The following is a 17,882-nucleotide window of genomic DNA, read 5'->3' on the forward strand; positions in this document are numbered from 1 at the left end:
CCCTGCCTGCTGATCATTTTCAGATGTGGGTGCCCATCTGGATCAGTGTGGAGACACTGACCAGCCACTCTCAAGCAGAGTTAACCCAGAGAGTGGGCAGAGTTAGAGAATGGACATTCCTGAGGCCAGATGGAGAAACTGGGTGAAGCTCTTGTGATCAAGACAGAAAGCCTTTCTGTGGGAGCTGGGGATTTCAGTGGTTGAAAGAGAACAGGCTAAATAGAGGAATGGAGCATTGATGTGAGAGAGCAACGGATGTGAGACAGCAACAGACTGTCCCTCTGTTTCCCCCACCTTCCCTAAAAGATGCAACCACCTAAAAGATGCAACCAGCACTGTAAATCAACTATACTCCAATTTTAGAAAAACAAACACGGAAAATGGATGCAGCCAGCTTTTCTGGCCTTGAAGAGAGGGTTGATGGTACCCTGCAGCAATTCGGGCAGCCAAGGAGTTAATCCTCAAACCAGCTGCCTCTGAGGTGGTGTGAGGAGGTAGGACTCAGAAGCAGTTACTTGGCACCACTATGGGCATCAGCTCTACTGCTAGGAACCTCCACAGAGCCCAGGCCTTCAGCTGCCAGTCTACACTCCACTCTTTGTCCCCAGGGGTTCCAGGCGCAGGGCTCCTACGGCTTATTCTGGATTCCCATCCCCCACCCTACAGCGGTGGACTCCGCCGGCTGGCGCAGACGAACCAAGCGCGGGGGCAGACAGATACGGTTTCCGACTGCTCCTTGGTCTCCAGGGTCGATAGCGTAGGGCCACCTGCGCTCTCTGGACGCAGACCTGGCCTGGCCTCTCTGGGAATGCCAATAGACAACGGGTGGGAGGAGGGGGCCGGGATAAAGGTGAGGAGAAATGAGAAGACTTCTGAGATAGACACCACTGATCGGGGGCAGAAACAAGGGAGTAGAGGCGTCGGGACGCAGAGACGCGAGACGTGGGGTCCTGGGCTCTGAGCCTGGGGGTGGAGGGCAAGCCAGAAGTCCCCTTTCTTCCTTCCAATCGCTGCCTCTCCCTGGAACCCTCTCGGCGCTCCCTGAGGCCCCTGCCCTCTCCCCTCCCCCCCCAAATCCTGCACCCTCTGCGGATTGGTCCCTGGCCTGCCGGGGGGCGGGGCTCGAGGGCTTTGACGTCACCGGCCGAGGGGGGCGGGCGGCTCGGGGAGGGGGTGACGGGCCCCGGCTCAGCACCTCGGAGAGTTCCCTCCCCGGCCTTGTTTTGCTTCGGAATCGCCGCCGGGGGAGGGAGCCAGGGGGCCGGGCAACACGCGCAGCGGCTGGAGGATGGCCGCGGAGGGGTCGACGTGCCCCGGCGGGCAGAGGGCCCAGCGGTGATCCGGCGGTGGGGGGCCGGGGCGCCGGGCAGGGTGAGGGGCAGCTGGCGGCGGCAGCAGTGGCCACACATCTGGATGGAAGCGAGCTTTGTCCAGACCACCATGGCTCTGGGGTTGTCCTCCAAGAAAGCGTCTTCCCGCAATGTGGCCGTGGAGCGCAGGAACCTGATCACCGTGTGCAGGTGGGCACCGCCGGCGGGCGGGGGTGGGGTGGTCAAGGAGAGGCGGCGGGGCCGGCTGGATGCGAGGATGCACAGCAGACGCGAAGAAAAGGGAGGCAGCACGGGGTTAAGAGCAGCGCGCGTCCGCTATCCTCAGACCCAGGCTTGGAGAGGGTCTGGAGGTCTGGTCCCTACCCTTCCTTCTAGGCCAGGCTAGGCCAGGCCGGTGCCCAGCCTGGGGCCTGGAGGGTGAGGGGTGTTTAATTGGCACTGCAGCTTCCTGTGAGAACCAGGAAGTGACATTGTCTGTGAGGGGGAGGGGTGGGGAGGGCTGGCTCCCTTGCTGGGGGCGGGAGCTGGGTGGGCAGAGAACTGATGGGAGAGGGGAATGAACGCCCTCCAAGCATGTCCTCACGCCCACCCCTGCCAACCTGGCCTCTCTGGGGTAGGGTTTTTTCTGGGAGATTTCCCAATGCTCAAATCCTGGAGGAGGGGTGGTGCCCTCCTCCATCTCTGGGCAGTTACAGCCCATGGCAGGGTCAACCGGGCATGTAGGTGAAGTCCCTGAATCCATCCAGTGAAGACACAGCACTGCCCCTGTGGTGGGAAGGACTGAGGGCCTGACCACAGAAGCTGGGTTCTCCTGGGCTCAAGGGGAGGAGATTGGGAGGGCCAAGCCCTTGGTTCCCAAGGGTGGGGTTGTCGCAGTGTTGGGAAGACTTGCCCTCTTTCTTGGGGCCCAGAAAGTGAACCTTCCCACTCCCCAGCCCCGCAGTGGCTCACTCCCTGCCCTGAAGCCAGGAATGACCAGTCCTCAGCCCCCACCTGCACTCATCTCTCCCCCTCGGAGCCCCCTGCCAGCTGCCTTCTCCACCTGCAATCTCCCCTCTGCCCCATGCCACCTCTGAGGGCTCAGCTGTCTTCCCTTGCCAGCCCCACCTGCCTGCATACCAGTCTTGGTCCTGCTCCCTCCCCCAGGAATCAGTGCCCCCCTGATGCCCTGGGTCTGTCTCCTACAACTCTTCCAGGTTCCTGGGTGCACACCCTGCCCTACTATGTCTGTCTCATACCATTACATCCTCAGTGCTTAGCATGGTGCTGTGCACCCGTGACCTCTTTAAAAATGCCTGGAATGTTAGAGAAGGAATGAGTGCGGCAGTGGCCCAGCCCAAAGGCAGGCCTCTGCCTCCATGCTCACCTCCCAGGCCCTGCCAGTGTGGTGTAAAACACAGATGGTCCTAGGTTCAGGCTCTTCTTCAGTTATTAGCTGTACCACTTTGGGGGAGTCTCCTAACCACTCTGGGCCTTGGGTGTCTTACGATCTCCATCGTAGATGTAATAGCCACACCAAGAAATGGTAATGACATGATGCATGTTGGAGCCTAGTCCAGCGCCTGGCACATGAAAACAGCCCGTCCCAATGCCATCCTTTCTGTCCCTCTCATCTCTCTTGACCTCCTAGGTTCTTCTTCCTTCTCTTGCCTGCCAGGACTGCTGGGACTGCTGAAAGTGTAGGGAAGGGACGAATGCCCCTGGGCCTCAGCTACAGAAGAAGACGTTCTGGGGGGCTGGAAGTGGGGTTAGAGCTGGAATGTGAGGGATAGAGTTGGCGGGGGGGATTGGGAGCATGACAGAGGCTCAGAAACCCCTCCAGCCCCTGCTGCCTCATCACAGTCACGTGGTTCACCTCCAGCTCCGGGAACAGTTCCCTTTAGCAGGCCGAGGGCTCCCCTGGGCCCTGGCTGCCCTGTCTCCATGGTAACCTGCAGCAGCCACTGCACCTCTGAGCAGGGAACACACCATGGGGCTCCCGGGGGCGATGACCAGCTCCATAGCACCCCTGAGGACAGATGGCAGATGGCTGCCATGCTGAAACCAGCCACAGGCCCCCACTGAGGTCTGACCCAAATGACCAGAAGACATCACAGGAGCAGGGCTGTATAATAAAGTCCAGATAATGCCCTAAACATAGACTCCTTCTGGCCATGCCATTAATGGCCCAGTTCCTTACCACCCCTGCCCCATGGCTTGCTCACTCACCTTCTCCCAGACTTTTCCTGGAATTTGAACCAAAATTTGATGAGACAGGTAATATTATTCTTGTTTGCACCTGGTGAAGATGCGCCTTGGAGAGATTAAGTGACTTGTCCCAGGCCACAAAGGTACCACAAGGATACAGGATTTGAGTCCACCCAGGCTGCCTCCCTTGGTACAACCCCAGCACTGACCTGACTCTTATCTCAGTCCAGACCAACTCAAAGGGAAGGGAGTGAGGTCTGTGGGCTTAGTTGTGCCATTGGCCTAGAGCCTTGGAGGCCAGTGTTTGAGGGCTGGAGCACAGAGCGGAGGACAAAGTATGGAGGAGACAGGGGCTGCTTGGGGCCTCAGTGATCCTGACATCCACCAGGAGGCCCCAGAAAGAGCAAGGGCGTTGGGATCAGACATACCTGTTGATGCCTCACAAGCAGTGTGACTTCGAACAGACCAGTCAATCTCTTAGACCCTCAGTTATCTTATCTGTAAAATCGGGGTAATGGTGATACTAAGAGGACCTTCCGCCCAAGGCTGTCAGGATAGATGAGATGACACATACAGAGTATAGCGCTGGGCACATTACAGGACTGGATGAGCTTAGAGAAAGAAGGATGGTTCCAAGCAGCCCCCATATCCCTGGATACATCCCCCCTGCTGTACCACCCACAGAGGGGCCATGATGGGATGCTGGGAACCATGTCCTCATCCCTGCCCCACCCCGCTGCAGCGATGACAGGTGGAGACTGCAGGCGTAGGGACTGTAGAGAGAGCCCAGACTCTGGGTGGATTGGAGGGAGGGTGGGGGCTGCTGGGCTCCAGTCTCTCAGCCCCATTGGCTTCCCCTGGCTTCCTTCCTCTCTGAGAGGCCAGGTGTCCGGGCCCTTAAGCTCCCTTCCAGAGATCTGCTGCCAATGCCCCCTCCCACCCACTGTGTGTGTCAGACCCGCACCCTGCACCTCCCCCGGCCCAGTTCTGCACTGCCTGGTTCTGGGCAGCTGGTGTGTGGGTGGCCGAGCTAGGAAGGAAAAGGGGGAAGGGGGGCATCCGTGTGCTGGGGGTCCACCTGGCCACTCATGCCTGCCCACGCTCCATGTGCTTGGTGCAACTCACATGCGCTGGCACAGGTGACCCCACCCCCACCCCAGAAGGGACTGGAGAATGTTCTAGCAATAGCAGAAGGCAGCTCAGGACAGGGGCACAAAGCGGCTCCCACCTCCGAGCCAACCCCCACCCTTCTCTGACAGACAGAACGCAACTCCAAAGGGCGGGTGATCACCAAGAGGCTCTGGGCTGGCCCCCTGGCTCCAGGTGCCTCATCCTTCTACCTGTTGTTTCATCCCCTCTCATACTTGTTCCTGAAGCTTCCCTTCTCTGCCTCTCCGTCACCCACTCTGTCAATCAATCTCCCACCTGCCACCGTACTCACCCACATCACAGCCCCTCTCTGGTCACTATAGTCTCACTTGTCCCCCACCCTCTTTCCCTCTGCCTTCCTACCACATCCATGCTCCTGGTGATCTCTTCTCATCTTGCCTTTTACCCCCATTATCCCATCTTCTCACCTGACACCCCACTGCCCCTTCTCCCTCCCTCTCACCCAGGTTCTCCGTGAAAACCCTGCTGGAGAAGTACACAACGGAGCCCATCGATGACTCATCCGAGGAGTTTGTGAATTTTGCAGCCATCTTAGAGCAGATCCTCAGCCACCGTTTCAAAGGTGGGTCCAGGTTCCTGTCCCCTATTGCTCCCAGCTACCCACTTCTGATCTACTCTGTGGCTGTCTGAACCCCATCATTGACCCTGGTCCCAATTCTAGATCATGCACAGAAGCTCAAGCACAGAGCTGGGAAGGGGGGGGCACAATACAAGGGGTACCCACAAGCCCCAGCAGTGAGCCTTGTGTGTACATGTATGTGTGGGTATGTCTGTTTGGGGTAGGCATGATGCACGTGTATGGCTGCTTTTATTTATGCATGTGCATGCCCCATTACATGGACCCTCTCCAAACTCCCTGGTCTTGCTGAGCCCGCTCCCTGCCCTGGCTCAGCCTGTGCCCCAGCAGGTCCGGTGAGCTGGTTCAGCTCAGACGGGCAGCGAGGCTTTTGGGACTACATCCGCCTGGCCTGCAGCAAAGTGCCCAACAACTGTGTGAGCAGCATCGAGAACATGGAAAACATCAGTACCGCCCGGGCCAAGGTGAGGGGCCTGCAGCAGGCAGGGCCAGGGCAGCTGCTCCCTCCTCTGGATACAGAGGGGCTGCTTGCTCCTTGGTCCTCACCCCAGCCCACAGGCACTGGGGAGAAGGGCCACAGGAGGTCCAGACCCAGGGGCACACACACAGGTCCCTCTGGGGCAGCCAGTAAAAGTGAACGTGCTTTCCAGGGCCGGGCATGGATCCGGGTGGCACTGATGGAGAAGCGCATGTCGGAATACATCACCACAGCCCTGCGGGACACTCGGACCACCAGGTCAGACCCCCTCAATCAGTGTGGACCACAAGTCCCAGGGTGTACATTCATTGCCTACTTGATCCTTAAGTTGCGGCTGCAACCTTCAGTATCTGGACTACAACTACGAGCATGCACTGCTAGCTTTCCCCTCCCAGACCGTCCACCCGTCAGCTGGGCCAGCCAGTCCCAGAACACACTTTTATCGCCACCACCATCTCTTCCAAGTCAAATTCATTGACCCCCCATGACCCCCAGTGCTGGTCTCATGCACATAGCTCTGGACAAGCCTCAACTATGTATTATTTGACTTGTTAGCCTCGTTCCATGACCTATAGCACACAGCTCTACCTGCTCTGCAAACAACAGCAGCAGTCTGTACTTGCTACCCATGGACTACAGAGTCCCAGGGGACAGAGTTTCAGTCTGTACATTGTGGGTCTGCAGAGATATTGGGTCCGGGAGGCAGGGTCACAGGCAAGATGTGCCAAAGGGGAAAATGAGTACAGTAGGGACATGTGCCTCGCTACCCCACTCACGTGGTCACACCCAAACTGATGTTTTTGGCTGCACTGTATCTCTGGTGTGTCCTCACATTTCAGGATTCACATTAACATATATTTTTTAAAATCGACTGTATGCCAAAATACTTCCCTGGTAGCTCAGACGGTAGAGAATCTGCCTACAATGCAGAAAACTTGGGTTCTATTCCTGGGTTGGGAAGATCCCCTGGAGAAGGGAATGGCAACCCACTCCAGTATTCTTGCCTGGAGAATCCCATAGACAGAGTGGCCTGGTGGGCTACAGTTCATGGGGTTGCAAAGAGTTGGACACGACTGAGAGACTAACATTTATATGCCAAGCACTGTTTAGGACTTGTTTCCTGATTTTAAGGATCTGGGTGACTCTGTACTTGGTGGAAAAGGGGTAGTTCATAGGGTTGGAGGTTGAATCTCAGGGGACACGCGTTTTAATAGGTGGGAGACACAGGCGCTATCCCCAGTGGGCCCCAGTCTGAGGGGGAGACAAGATCCACAGTGAGGGGTGAGCAGGAAAAAAGGTACCTCCTTCCTCCAGGCAAGGTTTGTGATAAGCCAACAGGAGAAGCCCTGAGGTGTGGGGCCCCCTGGGAAGACTACATTGCCGGTACCTCCCCCCTCCCACAGACGCTTCTACGACTCAGGAGCCATCATGATGCGGGAGGAAGCCACGGTCCTCACTGGGATGCTGATCGGATTGAGCGCCATAGACTTCAGGTGGGGTCTGGGTGGCGGTGGCGGTCTCCGTGACGGTGGGATTGGGGTTGTTTCTCTGCGAAAGTCCGTCCACACTCCCATCCTCTCATACCTGCCCCCCACCCTGTGGCTGCTCTGCCCCCAGCTTCTGCCTAAAGGGCGAAGTGCTGGACGGGAAGACCCCCGTGGTCATCGACTACACGCCCTATCTAAAGTTCACTCAGAGGTGAGCAGCTCGATTGTTGCGGAGGTGGGTGGGTGCGGACAGACGACCGCCCTGAGGGGTGGGGATGGCGGGCGGGAGGCAAGCGGTCTGGGCAACATGCCGCCCCCCTGCCCCCCGCCCCTGGCCCAAGAGGCTTGTCTGTGTAACTGTGTAACCTTGGCTGTGTAACTGCTCCCTCCCTCAAGCTACGACTACTTGACGGACGAGGAGGAGCGGCACAGCGCCGAGAGCAGCACGAGCGAGGACAACTCGCCCGAGCACCCGTACCTGCCGCTCGTCACCGACGAGGACAGCTGGTACAGCAAGTGGCACAAGATGGAACAGAAGTTCCGCATTGTCTACGCGCAGAAGGTGCGCGGCGCGCGGCGTGGGCGGGGCGTGGGCGGGGCGAGCCCGGCAGGAGGCGGGGCGGGCGGCCGCGGGGACCACCTCCTCTCGCCGCCCGGGCTGAGCCGGCGCCCCGCAGGGCTACCTGGAGGAGCTGGTGCGTCTGCGCGAATCGCAGCTGAAGGATCTGGAGGCGGAGAACCGGCGGCTGCAACTGCAGCTGGAGGAGGCGGCGGCGCAGAACCTGCGGGAGAAGCGGGAGCTGGAAGGCGTGATCCTGGAGCTGCAGGAGCAGCTGTGAGTGCCGCCGCCGCGGCCCTGACCCTGATCCCCCGCCACCCCGACCACATCGCCCCCGCTGACTCTAACATCACCTTTCCTGATACCAACCACCAACATGAGACCACTGAGCCCGGTACCGCCACCCTGAGATCCCCCTCCCCGGGCGACCTAACTTTATTCTCAACATAAAACCCGCACCACCCCCCCACCTCTACCGCCGCCCAAGCCGGCTCCCCACTTCATCCTCAGCTACCCGACACCAGCTAGAATGGCCACTCAACAGTACTCCTGGGATTCCGGCACTACAGGAGCCCCAGTATTACTCACAAGCAACTCTAATTAATAGTATTCAACGCCCTTCAACATGATTGCATCATTCCCTCTGTTCAACACATCTGAACGTAGGCCCACTGAGCATCATCACCCACAGTGACCCCTGACCTCACCTCTGCCCATCCTTCTAACAGTTCCTCTTTAAACGTTTTCATTACCCTGAGGCCTCCCAGCATGACCCCCTGACACCCCATTACTCTTCATGAACCCCGCATTGCTCTGCACCGACCTGCCCACCACCCTGACTCCCGACATCTCATTTATTCCGCTAAACCCCAACATAATTGCACTAATTCCTATCACCCCTGTGACCCCCCCAGCACACTCCACTGACTCTCAACATTCATACCGTTTCTGCCACCCAGGTTTCAATCCTAGCCCCTCCCCCCACCTCTCTCTGAGCCCCTCTTCCCCACTTCTGCTCCCTCTTCCAGCCAGGCCTGACCCCCCCTCCCCATCCCAGGACAGGTCTGATCCCTGGTGACCACGCTCCCCTGGCCCAGGGTTCCAAGGACCTCACCACACGCCTGGTCAACCAATGGCCATCACTGGGCACGCTCAGTGGGGCCGAGGGTGCCAACAACCCCAAGCTCTACCGGAGGTAAGCCCCAGCCAGACAGCCTGGCCCCAGTGCTGGCCCCTGCTCTCCTATGGAAGAGGGGCGCTAGGGGCTGTGGGCCTCTGTCCACCCACTGGCTCTCTCTGCTTTGCCACAGACACAGTTTCATGAGCACGGAGCCCCTGTCTGCTGAAGCCAGTCTAAGCTCGGACTCCCAGCGCCTGGGAGAGGGCAAGCGGGACGAGGAGCCCTGGGGTCCCATCGGTGAGCTCCCCAATCCAGCACCCAGTACCCACTCCAGAAGGGCTGAGGCCAGGCCTTGGGGCTTGTAGTCAGGCCCTGGCCACGTCCCTCGTTCAATCAACCCTGCCTAGGAGCTTAGCACAGCAACTGAGAGCTTGGTTTGGGGTGTCAGGCAGACCCTGGCACAAATCTCAGCCGCGCCTTCTCTGGTTGTGGGAGCTTGGTCATTGAGTCCACCTTGCTGAGCCCTTCTCATCTGTAAAATGGGGGTGCTGATTAGAACAGTCACCAGTGTTGGCAAATGGTGAGGGCTCCGTGACATCCTCAAAGGCCCCACAGATCCTCTGGGAATTCTTTGCCTAACTATTTTGCTCTTATTTCTTGCGCTCTATGAACCAGTTGCCTGACCGTTGTTTCCCCCTTCTCTTTGGCTGCCAGGAAGCTCAGAACCAAATTAGTGGCTCCCTTCAAGCGAATGTCCAGGACTTCAACGCATGCATTTTGTGTTGCCCTCCCTCCCTGGCTTCACCTGGCTTTCCCACCCTAGTTTCCCTGGTGCCTGGACCACCTGTCTTTTCTTTCTAAAATCCACACCGCACTGGATGACCCTAGAACTTCTCTGAGACGAGGCAGGCTATGGACCGTGGAACCCCGCCACACTGTGTCTGTGATTGTCCGTGTGTCTGTCTCCCCACCAGACTGTGAGCTCCGTGAGGGCAGGGACCGTGTCTTGTCCGCTCTCTGTATCCCCCGCGCTTGGAACAGAACAAGTGCTCACCACGTGTTTAATAAACGGACAAAGAGAGGATGAACCCTCAGGGGGAGACAGAGACATAAACTGACGATTACAATACAGTGTCTGTCCCCAGCTCTCTGCATGACAGCCGCAGGTGCTCTTCCCCGGTTTCGCTGCAAAAGGCCGGCGCTCCAGGAATGAGGAGGGTCTCCTGGCGGGTGACCCGAGGGCTGTCCTTTCACTGCCTGCACCCGAGCACCGCCCACCACTCACTCACGGAGGCCCGTCGGCACGGCCTCACCCGCCCTCTCTCCCCAGGGAAGGACCCCACGCCCTCCATGCTGGGCCTCTGCGGCTCCCTGGCCTCCATCCCCAGCTGCAAGTCCCTGGCGAGCTTCAAATCCAACGAGTGCCTGGTGAGCGACAGTCCCGAGGGCAGCCCGGCACTGAGCCCCAGCTGAGGAGCGGCGTGGGCAGCGCCAGCCCCACCTGCCGCCCTCCCTCAGAGCCTCCCCAGCCCAGGCCACCCTCCAGAGAACGCTGCCCACTCAGCCAGGAGTCTCTCTGGAGACACCCTTTGCTTCTAGCCCAGTTCAGCTTCTCGCCCACCGAGGCCGGAGCTGCCAAGAGAGGCCGCTGGGGCCGAGGCAGGGGCACCGAGGCCACGGGGACCCTTAGGAAGCTGCTTCTTCCGGTGACCCCAATGCCTGGTTAGCTCCCAGCGGGACTCTCTTTCGCTCATCACCCCACCCTCCTCAGGGGCTGGCGGCCCAGCCTCAGCAGCCCCACGTCCCATGCCTCTTCTGTCTGCCCCTATGTATGCCCTGGAGTCACTCACTCCTCAGCCCCCTGGCTGGGGGCGGGGGCCAGCTATGAGGGTATCAGGCAAATAAAAACCAGAGGACTGAGGGCAGCCTTGTCTGTGGAGGGGCTGGGACAGGGGGACCGGTCCTGAGGTTGGCAGAATGTGGTGGAGTTAGTGCTGGGCCCATAACCAGGTGACGCTGGACCTGCTAAAACCTGGGAACAGACTGGTCGGAGTAATTCAGGGAGTGGGTGGCTTTGGTATGAAGTGTCTGAAATAGTAGGTCAGCCCAGGGAAACACCAAAGTGTGTTAAGGGCCCCTTGGATAGCTCATCTACCCCAGGCAGAGACGATGCTGGACATCCTGGGCAGGGAGTTGGGGGGTGGGGCAGAGATGGAGAAGGCAAGCCCTGGCAGGGCCCCATTTCCCATCCATTACTGAGCAATTCAGCTTCAGTCTACAGGTCCAGACTCTTCCATTAGGCCAAGGCCTGGCACTAAAGCCACCTTCCTTCCTGGGTTGTCACTTAAGTGTGCCCTTGGGTAAAGATCTCACCCCCAGTGGCTCTCATGACATTGCAGGAAGGCTCCTCTACAGGGATGCCACCTGGGCAGCCAAAGCCAATGTCAAGGTCCCTTCCAGGCCTCTTCTGTGCAAATCGCTCATCAAGCCCTGCTTTCCCACCCACCCCAGACACCTCCTGCAGTCACAAGCACTGGAAAGAGGTTTATCGTCTTTAGACTCAACAAATTAACAGGGGTGGGTACAGACTATGCCAGGCCCAGGGTTTTGTGGCTCCTAGAGACAGGCTCACTTACAGCAAACCCACAGGGAAATGAGGGGAGAAGTGAGCAGATTTGGTCTTGAACTTGAGGGAAGAGAGTGATGATTCTTGGGGCTGGGGAATGGGGAACAGCAGGAAGTAGTCAGGGGGTTTGGGGGGGCTCTGGGTGGGTGCAGAGGGGCATTCCCCCCCACCCCTAGGGCTGAGTGGGGAGGAAAGAGAAATGAGGCCCCTCCCCTCAGTGCTGAAGGAAAAGGCACTTGGCTCAGTCTCCTCCTGCCCCACCCTGTCCACAGAAGAGGTGGGGTCCTTGTCCCCTCGCTTTCAAGGGCTCAGAAGCTGTTCCCTGTTGAGCCTCTGGAAGAAGCTTTTGCCGAACTCATAAGTGCTGATCATGATGGCGCAGGAAGGGGCAGCCTTGATGATCCTTGGGAGGAAGCCTGCAGTGGGAGGGGGAGGCTAGGGTCAGAGGTCGAGCCCCAGGGAGCACCAACTTCACCAGGGTGTGGACACACACACAAAGATGCCCACCTGCAAAGAGGCCCCTGGTGCCTGACTCAGCCAGGATCCTCCGTAGCAGCAGCCAAGTAGAGTCGGCGTGCGGGGGCATCACTGCAAATCCAGGTACAGCCCAGTAAGACCCCGCTGGGCACCCCCAACCCTGTCTGCCCTGCCCCACACAAGCCAGGGCTCCTCACCTCTCACAGCCTCCACCGCTCCTAGTGCGACCTGGCGTTGAGTCTTCACCACGTCGAAGGGTAGAGTCAGGGTGGCCGCCACCTGGTGGGGTGGGAGCAGACTTGTCTCCATTCCCAGGACCCCCATCCCTTGCATCCAACCAGGGCCTCCTGGCCTTAGCTAGAATATCACTAGGGGAATGGAGTGTGTGTACCCATGGAGAGGCAGGCACACAAACATTCTTTTCCAGAGCATCTCCAACAACCCTCTGGTCACCTCAGGGACACGTCAATGGCCTCACTCCCACCATGATCGACTCACCATCCCTGAGATGCCGCCAGCGACAAAGCTGATGCCCACGGAGGTCTGGTCCTTTGGCCTGAGCCTGCTCAGCCAGCTCTTCACCAGCTCATAGTTGAACCAGTACAGAGCTTGGGGGCACGGGGATGCACTCATTAGAGACTGGGAGGGCAGTGGGGTAGGCCCAGACGTCCCATCTCCCACGGACCTACATCACAACCACTCCCTCCCAATTATGAAGCCTGCATGCTATGTGCCAGTGGATTTCACAGGCCCAGGGCAGGAAGTGTCTCATGAAAACATGGGGCCCACTTCACGTGTGAGATGGATACTCACGGCTCAGAGAAGTTACATGACTTATAGATTAGTAGTAGCAAAACTGGGGCTTAGCTGTAGACCTCCTGGGGCCCCTCACCTCAACCCCTGCCCTCTGGGTGCCTACCTGAGAAGGGCACATCCCGAAGGGCAGTGGGACCCCAGCCCAGCCAGAGTGAGCGCCAGCCACCCTGAGCCACAGCCGCTCGGACACAGGTGCCCAACTCCCGGTATGACAGGTGCTGAGCCTGCAGCTTTGTCCGCACCAGCTCCAGGGGGCTGATCACAGTCACGGTGCCCACTGTGGGGAACGGGAGGATGGGTCAGCTCACAGGTCCCAGAGGCAGCCGTCCCAGAGTCCGGGGGCCTTAAACATCCCTCCACCCCAAGGCTGGCAGAGGTTGGGAGTCCGGACTGGGCTCCTGCACTGGGGGGACGGTCAAAGGGAGACGGCGGGCCCAGGGCTGTGCTCACGGCGGGCCAGTGCGCCAGCCACCATGGGAGCGTAGAGGTCAGAGGTCAGGGCTCGATCACACAGGAAGGCCTTGAGTTGGTCGTAGGCGGTGAAGTAGACGGCAGTGGCTGGCACAGTCATCACCCTGGGGGTGTGTATAGGTTAGCCAAGACTCTCCAAAGCTCCCAAATTTCCCAAGGTTCCCTGGCCCCACTCAGCCAGCCAACACTGGGAATAAGAGGTTGGAATTGGGGGGATCAGGGGGAGGCAAGCCGCAGAACTGGGGTGCTCACAGGGTGGCTGGGAGGCCGCTCCACAGGGTCCTGGTGCCCTCATGACGCACAATCTTCACAAAAGCATCCTGGTCACGCAGACACCAGCCCAGAAGGAGGAAGGATGAAATGAACAAAGCTTGTGGCAGGGCTGGCCCAGGCTGGACCCTCGCCTGACACCCTCGCTTCTACCCCAGGAGCCCCTCAGGCCTCCACACATGTAACTCCCTATTTGACACCAAACAGACTCTTACTCAGGCTTCCCAGGTAGCATTAGTGATAAGAATATGCCTGCCAACGCAGGAGACACGAGACATGGGTTTGAGCCCAGGGTTGGGAAGATAACCTGGAAGAGGAAAGAGCAATCCACTCCAATACTGGTGCCTGGAATATTCCATGGGCAGAGGAGCCTGGTGGGCTACAGTCCATGGGGTCTCAAGGAGTCGGACACGACTGAGCATGGAACAGGAGGGACTCCTAATCACCTTTCAAAACCTTGTGAAGACCATGCCCCCTCGGGGAGCCCTTCCCAAAATGAACTGGCCATCTCTATGTGCTTTAGGCTACCCACTGTTTTCTGGATCTACTGCCCTACCAATCTGTATCCCTCCGAATGCCTACAGACCCATCCAGGGCACAGCTGCTCCTCACCATGGTACCAGTGAAGCGAGTGGGGTCCTGAAACCAGGTGGCACAGCGGGCACCATTTGGGCACAGGTAGAGGGGCTCTAGGACACCATTGCAGTACAGGAGGCACTTCCCTGTGGACCGGAGAGAGGAGGGCACTGGGGAAGGGGTGGGGGCATCAGAAAGACAGGGCCCTGGGACCTCACAGGGAGGTGGTGAGCTCCCATCCCTGGAGGGCCAGCGGAGCCTGGGGTCCCTGGGTGGACGTTCTAGTGTAGGACAGAGGGCTGGCTGATAAGATCTAGAAGTGTGTGCCAGTCCATGGCTGTGGGACCCCCCCATGTTCCCTGAGAGACTGGGACACTCCCTCCCCTGAACCCTTACAGGCTCCCCGTGATGCGGGGCACTCACATTTGGCGTAGGAGAGGCTCCAGAGTCTGGAGGGAGGCATCAGCTCTAAAACACAAGACGGTACCTCAAGTCAGAAGTGACCCCCACCTGCCCCCAGGGACCCCATCCCTGGGGAACCCTGCACCCCCATTGGCTCCAAGGTCAGGCACTCACCACTGGCCACTGAGGGGCGCTGGGACTGCAAGCGTACCTTCACCACATCCAGGGGGGTCACTAGGGGAGGAGGGCAGGACTGGAGGCTCCTTCAGGACCCCTCCCGGACCCCTCATCCACAGCCAAGTCACTTGTCAACATCTGGTCTGCCCAAGCCCCCAGGTGCTCCCACCCCACCTCCCCAGGTCTTACTGAAGAGGGAGGTGACCACAGCCCCCGCACCGGATGCCACCATTTGTTGGAGGGGGCTAATGCCCCCTGGGTCCTGGTCAGCCATCTTGTAGCTTCAGTTCTGAAAAGCAAGTGTCAACTGGAGCAAAAACCAGAGTCAGGAAGGAGAAGAAAGGAGGCAGGGGTGCTTAAGGACACTACGGGGACTCTCACCCCATTCACTCACTGAGTATGAGTTTCTCACAACCACTTTCTAAAGCAGTTATTCTCAGCTTCACCTTGCTGGGGGCGTGGGGATGGGGAACATGCTCAGAGAGGTGAGTTGACCGGCCCAAGGTCACACTGGGAGTAGTCAGCAAGGAAACTGGGAGAGTCACCCATCAGTTAATGGACAATAACGGCCTACCGCCATTCCCTCTCTCTCGCCACACCGGCATACTGTGATCCAGTTCAGTGCAGGTGCCCTGGAAGGCCTGGGGACCAACGATCAAAGCGCCTGAGCCGCTCCCCCTACGCCCCCCACACCAGCGCCCAAGGCCCGAGATGGGTGCATGCGAGCCTCGAGTCACACAGCGTGGATAGGTGAGGCCGGGCAGTGAGGGAAAGGGAACAAATCTGAGGGCGGAGAAGGGCCCACCCCCTTTCCTGGGACTGAAAGTGAGGACTCCCAGACCTCCCCCGCACCCGTCCTCTCGAGGCCCGAAGGGTAAAGACAAATTTATCTGCTCTCTCTCGCGAGCGGGGGCGGTGGCGGGGGCAGGAGGGGCGGTAGGCTAGGCCGAAAGTGCTTGAAGTAGGGATAGGACGACAAGATCGCTGTTCACCCCTCAGAGATATTCTGTTCCGACTCCTCGCGCAGGGAGCGCCCGGTGGGGCCGACTATGTCGGCCCGCGACTCCCGGCCCCCAGCCTAGGCCCGCCCGGCTCAGGCTCCCTCGGACCCCTAGAGACCCAACTCCCGCCTCTGCCTCCCGCTTGGCCCTCAGCCTTGGTCCAGTCCCGCCCACCTGGCTCTAGGCCGGTGCTCGAGCGGCGCGGTGCCCGGGGCCGGGCGGGCCCATAGCGGCTCCGCCGCCGGTGCGGGCTCCGCGCGCGCTCACTCGGCACCGAGGCCGACTCGGAAAGCGGCCGAGCTCGCCCCGCCCCCGGTTGGCCCTGTGAGGCCCCGCCCCCGCGGGCCGACCGACCGTTTGCCCGGAGTGACGCCGGCCCGCCCACTCGCGGCCTCCTCCCCGTCCCGCGCTAGCCCGAACCCGCGCGGCCGATGCCCAGTTCCGCCCGCGCGCCAAGATCGTGTGTCTCCACGCCGCGCTCGACCTGACGGCAGCGCTGTACTTGACAACTTATTCTTCCCAACACCACCCCACCAGTACTCGGGCAGAGCGCTGCTCCCACAAACTATCCAGACGAGCATGGGTAACGCACTCTCCCAGTCTTCTTCATTCGCGGGCCGGAAAAGATTTGAATCAATTCTTCCAGAATCGCGAGGGCGGTCAGACAGTGATGGCAAACATCAACCCACCCGGCTCTTTGTTGAGGTTTTTACAACTTCATGATGGCCGTATCAAATAGGGTCGTCCCCGTTTAACAGACAGTCCACCGAGGTTGCAACGCCAAAACCACTTGACAAACTGCGGGGTACCACGCGGGTGTGGGCGATGGAGCTAACGAGTAAGCAACTGAAGCCAGACAGACTGGCCCGAGGAACGGCTGGCCCGGGAGCCCCCGGGAGATCTGGGTTTACACCTGGGCTTCGCCCCACCTCCTTGTGGGGACCGACATTTCTGTGTTGGTTACTCTCACAAAACCTATTTCTACGTCTCAACAGTTTTAGAAGTAGATTATTATTCGCCTTCCCCATTTTACGGAAGACGAAACTGAGGGTCATAGTTAAGAACCCGGAATTCGAACTGGACAAATACCAAACCCCTCCCCTCAAATTGCCTCCCCAGGGTGACAGGTTGGCGTAAATCCTGTAACGACGTCTCCGATCCCGCTTCTCAGGAGACTCATTTTTCTCCCGGGCCAGCCCCGTTAGCCGAGACCCCACCAACTGCCTCTCCTTTAAAACTTTTCGTTCGCTGATTATTTGTTCTAACAGAAAAAGGAACACGGGCTATGAGCCTGCGCCTTTAAGAAGGGTAGGCCGTGATTCTGACGTCATTTGTTTCTCCGCCCCTCACCCCGAGAACGGTTGCTTCCCGGCAGGGAGTAACCCCACCAGCCGGTGCACGCCGGATTAGCACGTGGATTCCATGGGGCCAACCATGCGCTTTCCCTGAGAAAAGGCTTTGCGGCTCTCCAAGGCTAGGAAGCCCGAAGTGGGGGGCGGGGAGTCACCGGTGAAGTGCTGCTGGTCTAAAGGGCCCCGAGAGAAGGAGCCATTTACATTCCCTTCTTATATAAGTGAATTTTGAAACGACAAAAAATCATTTTATAAACTGTCAGGGAGGGAGCTCAGCCCCAATTAAGGTCCTTTACCGCCTTAAAGACATGACTTAAAAACAGTTTCACAGCCATCAACCAAGAGATATCTCTTCCCATTTTACAGAGGAGGAAACTCAAGTCCTTGTGTGTAATGACTCCTGGTGTGGAGTAGAACCCAGATTTCTCCTATGCACTCTTCCCATTTTACGGTGAGAAAATGAGGACCCTGGAGGTCAAGTTGCATCAAAATCACATGAATGCAAGAGCTAGAGTTCAAACCCCCACCTTCCTCTGTCCAGAGGACCTCCCACCCCAGCCCATTCTCCACCAGGGCTCTCTGCTCCCTGCAAAGGTTTACTCAGGCCTTAGGTCGCAAGAACTCTTAAGATACAGCATGTGCAGGCCCGCACCACTTACCTGCCTCAAGATCAGAGTTCTGGGAGGCCAGGACCTGGTTCCAGTCTGAGCTGCCTCCTGCAGCAGCTGTGGGACATCTAGCAAATATCTAGGGGTCTTTAAGCCATTTATAAAATGAGCTGATGGGGATCAAAATACCTGCAGCT

At 58.8% G+C, this 17,882-nt stretch overlaps 2 protein-coding genes across 10 annotated transcripts; one reads left to right on the forward strand and one right to left on the reverse strand.

The window, feature by feature from the left end:
* Positions 1-1,310: 1,310 nt before the first annotated feature.
* RUNDC3A (RUN domain containing 3A) lies at positions 1,311-11,320 on the forward strand. Of its 8 annotated transcripts, none has more exons than XM_061144191.1 (11): positions 1,313-1,520; positions 5,135-5,250; positions 5,581-5,729; positions 5,916-6,001; positions 7,147-7,236; positions 7,361-7,441; positions 7,627-7,792; positions 7,908-8,065; positions 8,847-8,984; positions 9,100-9,206; positions 10,240-11,320. In XM_061144191.1, exons 1-11 carry the CDS (start codon positions 1,414-1,416, stop codon positions 10,380-10,382), a joined length of 1,341 nt encoding a protein of 446 aa, XP_061000174.1. In that variant the 5' UTR covers positions 1,313-1,413; the 3' UTR covers positions 10,383-11,320. The 8 variants fall into 8 exon arrangements, with proteins under 8 accessions (XP_061000179.1, XP_061000180.1, XP_061000181.1 ...); XM_061144192.1 differs by having other exon boundaries at positions 5,593-5,729; XM_061144193.1 differs by having other exon boundaries at positions 5,596-5,729.
* A 120-nt stretch (positions 11,321-11,440) lies between these two features.
* SLC25A39 (solute carrier family 25 member 39) lies at positions 11,441-16,021 on the reverse strand. Of its 2 annotated transcripts, none has more exons than XM_061144200.1 (12): positions 15,900-16,021; positions 14,914-15,013; positions 14,722-14,781; positions 14,569-14,613; positions 14,182-14,291; positions 13,552-13,619; positions 13,279-13,403; positions 12,932-13,105; positions 12,511-12,620; positions 12,210-12,291; positions 12,043-12,123; positions 11,441-11,951 (listed from the first exon to the last, which is right to left on the reverse strand). In XM_061144200.1, the coding sequence occupies exons 2-12, from the start codon at positions 14,996-14,998 to the stop codon at positions 11,836-11,838; spliced, it is 1,056 nt and encodes a 351-aa protein (XP_061000183.1). In that variant the 5' UTR covers positions 14,999-15,013; positions 15,900-16,021; the 3' UTR covers positions 11,441-11,835. The 2 variants fall into 2 exon arrangements, with proteins under 2 accessions (XP_061000183.1, XP_061000182.1); XM_061144199.1 differs by having other exon boundaries at positions 14,182-14,315.
* Between the last annotated feature and the right edge of the window lie 1,861 nt (positions 16,022-17,882).

The sequence above is a fragment of the Dama dama genome, chromosome 5 (assembly GCF_033118175.1).
Source record: "Dama dama isolate Ldn47 chromosome 5, ASM3311817v1, whole genome shotgun sequence".
In the NCBI taxonomy this organism is placed as follows: domain Eukaryota; kingdom Metazoa; phylum Chordata; class Mammalia; order Artiodactyla; family Cervidae; genus Dama; species Dama dama.